At 44.7% G+C, this 4,056-nt stretch overlaps 1 protein-coding gene across 1 annotated transcript; it reads right to left on the minus strand.

Annotated features, from left to right (window-relative positions):
• Positions 1-2,151: 2,151 nt before the first annotated feature.
• Positions 2,152-3,108, minus strand: LOC119565297 (olfactory receptor 52N2-like). The gene has a single exon (XM_037889799.1). The coding sequence runs from the start codon at positions 3,106-3,108 to the stop codon at positions 2,152-2,154; it is 957 nt and encodes a 318-aa protein (XP_037745727.1).
• Positions 3,109-4,056: the final 948 nt, after the last annotated feature.

The following is a 4,056-nucleotide window of genomic DNA, read 5'->3' on the forward strand; positions in this document are numbered from 1 at the left end:
TCAAGGACTCCCCTTCCACTCTCCTGTGTGGCACTGTCCTGTGTGGGCAACATGACTGGGCCCAGGATTCCTGGGAGGCTGAACCCCGAGTCTCATTGTGGTCACTTGGGACAGGGGCTAGGGTGTCCCCACTCCTGGGTACTCTCTTCGCAATGGACGCTACCCTGACCCACTGATCACTGCATTAAGTTCAAACCAAATATAATTTATTAAACATGAACTGTAAGAAAAATAAGGAAAAAATGGGAAAGACTGAAGGAAACAAGGAACATGGCTCAGTGGGCATGGGGACACTACAAACAGCTGTCTCTGGGGCCTAAGGAGAGTTTGCAGTCTGTTCCTCTCACTTCCCAGCCCCCCCTGCCCAGGCCCCGGTTTTGCGGCAGTGATACCGCAGATCAGACACTTGCTCTGACAGCGGACAAATGCCCTCAGGCTTTAGGTGGCAGGACCCTTCTCCCAAGCATCTGCCCTCTCACCATATTCATGCCCCTTTCTGAGTACAGCCTTCAAGGTAAATGACATATCAGCCTATCTAGGGACTTAGTACTACAAGCGATTCAATCACCTGGACATTTCGTGGCAATCTCTGTTTCACAAACTCCAACGTGAAATCTTGAAACCTACTTTTGATATCTTGGACAATGGGAATGGTCAGTGTGTGTTTTAGAGTAGCAGCCGTGTTAGTCTGTATTCGCAAAAAGAAAAGGAGTACTTGTGGCACCTTATTCTCTAAGTACTCCTTTTCTTTTAGTGTGTGTGTTTTGAACGTTCCAACTAAAAGTAACTCAAAAATTGATTGTGCAAAATCATAAGTTATTTGACTCCAAGGCGATATTGTAGTTTAACACAGCAGTCTCCTACCCAGGGTTTTCAGAACCCCAGTATGGGCAACTTAACTATTTTACTCCAGGCGGTGTCAGGAATAAATCAATGGGAACACAGCAATTCTGTCTGATCAAGGATTATATGCAAGTAAGCTTCTTCTTGTCTAACACTGCAGTTTATTAGATTTAAGCACACGCAGACATAAGGAATAAGTCTTGAACATCCCAGATATTTACCTAACATCTGGAACAGTATTGAGTAATTAACAGCATGTTCGCAGCGGCCAGTTGATCACTAGCCGGGGAGAAAGTGTGTCAGGAAAAAGGTCTCTCAAGATGGCTTCAGAGGACTGCTCCAAAGTACACTGTATTAGCTAATCTTTTATAACTTCTACAAAACACATAGGTCATAGTGACCCCTACTCGACCATCACTTTTCCTAACTTTCAATAAACTTCCAATATCAGAGGCTTCTTGACTCAAGGCTTTCATCCACTTATCTGATTTCATTCTCACTTATTTATTTGTCTGTCCACTCCTCCCATTCTGATGAGCAGAAACTGCCAGCTAGATTTTGACCTTGCATCTAAAAGCCTGCTTTCCAATTAACCCTAAACTATGTAATGTTCTATTTTATTAATTCATAATGGCTGAATGCACATCATATGGTTGCAATTGGCTTGATCACTTTCTGAGATACGCACCCCTCAAATACAGGGTAACACAGTCCAGTTCTCAAAAACACACAGTTTCACAACTCTCACCGAAAAGCTCTAGTAGAATGTCCTCAATTCCTGTAGCAGTTTTCCTGTATTTGCACTTTCCAACAAAAAAACATTTGGTTTACACTCCAGGCTTCCTGAAATATTGGATGAAGGAAAATGAGGCAAATTTTGCTCACCAGATCACTGTACATATGATAAAGAAGTTCAGCATTGTAGTTGCTTTCTTTGTCTTTGGCTGTCAGAAAGCATAGCTTCAGTTCATCAAACTGATCAAGAAAGCTGTTCACAAAGGGTCTAATGGAAAGCCACCTGGCTTCAGCAAGCTGAAGTATCTTCTGGTGGTCCGGAAGTCTTGGAAAGGCCGAGTGACAGGGTGTGCAGAGTTGGGGACTGATGGGTGATGCTGAAAGAGATCAGGTGATGGTAAGAGAGAGAGAACTCAGAACCGGAGAGAGAAGTGCATGGTAATGGAGTGATATTAGGTTTCAGGAGCTTCTCAGACTGTGAACTTCCACAATGCTGAGCTCAGTCAAACTGGGACAGAGCGCCCTTGATTGACGAGAAAGTATTTTTTCCCCCTTTTGTCACTCAGATTTAAGTCAGTGGCCACCAGGCGAGCACATTCTGCAGGTGTATTTGCCCACTTTCTCAAGAAGCTCTTTGTTTTTGACCCCATAAATGATAGGGTTCAGCATGGTTGGGAGGAGGAAATAGAGGTTGGCCAAGATGATGTGAACATGGGGAGCGATGCCCTGACCAAACCGGTGTGTCAGAGTGGAGAAGAAGAAGGAAGGATAAGACATCAGCATCACACATATGTGGGCTGTGCAGGTGTTGAGGGCTTTCTGGTGGGCTTTCTTGGATGGGATTCTGAGGACAGCCCTGATGATCAGACTGTAGGAGAGGGCAATGAGTGTCAGGTCTAACACGCTGACTACAAATGGTATCACCAAGCCATACATCCTGTTCACTGTGATGTCCCCACATGACATCTTTGCCACAGCCATGTGGTCGCAGTACGTATGGGGGATAATGCAGTTGGCACAGAATGTCTGCCTGCTCAGGAGCAGGGGTAGGGGCAGAACGAAGAGAACAGCTCTTATCAAACCCACGAGCCCTAGCTTAGCTATTCGTGTGTTAGTGAGGATGGTGGCATATCTCAGAGGGTTACATATGGCAACATAGCGATCAAAGGCCATTGTCACAAGGATGGCTGAGTGCATCACAGTACCCGCATGAAAGAAGAACATCTGGGTCAGACACCCACTCAGAGTAATAACTTTCAAATTCAACCAAAATATACACAGTGCCTTCAGCACAACGGAGGTAGATGTGCCGATTTCTGTGAGTGCCAGCATGCAGAGCAGCAGGTACATCGGCTTGTGCAGAGTCTGCTCTTTGCTCACAACAAACAGAACCATGAAATTTCCCAAGAGGCCGATAATGTAGAACGTAGAGAAAGGGATGGAAATCCAGACATGGGCAGCTTCCAGGCCAGGGATGCCCATTAGGATGAATGTTGAAGGGTCAGAGGGGCTCAGGTTGAAAACTCCCATCAGGTGGTCAATGCGGTGATAGGGCTCAGAAATGCTCAAGGTGCCTGTGAAAGGAGAGAAGCACAGTGAGGGGGGGTTACAGACTTTATAATAAATAGTACGGTAAATATTTTATAGTTATTACCAATCTAGAAATGGGGGTGAGCAGTGAGATGGCAACACTGGCAGATGGCACCAGATTATTTAGGTCATAGGTAAGTCCAGAGAAGTCCTCAGAAGGAAATAACCAAGGCAGGTGAATGGGCAACATGACGGCAGATGACCTTGCATGTCAAAAACTGCACTGTGAATGCCCATTGGAGGGAAAAATTGAACTCCTCAAACACCTTACAAGGTTCTAATTTAACTGTTTGAACTCAGGACAGGGATCTGGTCATCATGGTACATAGCTCAGAGAAACCCTGCTCAAAGTGCAAGCATGGACAGAAACTAAGCAAAACATTGGGATGCAGGAGGATTGGGATGGGGAATCATTCAGAAAATACAATGCCCTGAGATCAGTCAGCACTGATGTAGCACTGGGTACCCTTCTAAAAACAGGATATTGCACAACTACAGGGGTTCAGGCAAGGGCAACAGGAAGGATCAAGGACACCCTTGTACAGAGAGAGGTTGAAAAGACTGGGATTGTTAACTTACAAAGGAGATAAACAAGAGGGGACATGAGAAAAATCTATAAAATAGTGACTGGTAAAGAATAGATCGAGAATGTGTGCTCCCCATCTCATAGCACAGGATCAAATGGACATTCAATTAAACTGAAACCTGGCAATTTAAAACAGATAAAAAAAGAATGCTTTCTTCACACAGTGCCTAATTAGACTGAGGAACTCATTGCCAGAAGATGTAGTTGAGGCCATGAGCTACGTAAGAATCAATAAGGGTTTGGACATTTATATGGATAGTGCAACTATCCAGTTACACAGCTCACGTGTTTCAGGTCACAAG

The sequence above is a fragment of the Chelonia mydas genome, chromosome 1, assembly GCF_015237465.2.
Source record: "Chelonia mydas isolate rCheMyd1 chromosome 1, rCheMyd1.pri.v2, whole genome shotgun sequence".
NCBI lineage: Eukaryota > Metazoa > Chordata > Testudines > Cheloniidae > Chelonia > Chelonia mydas.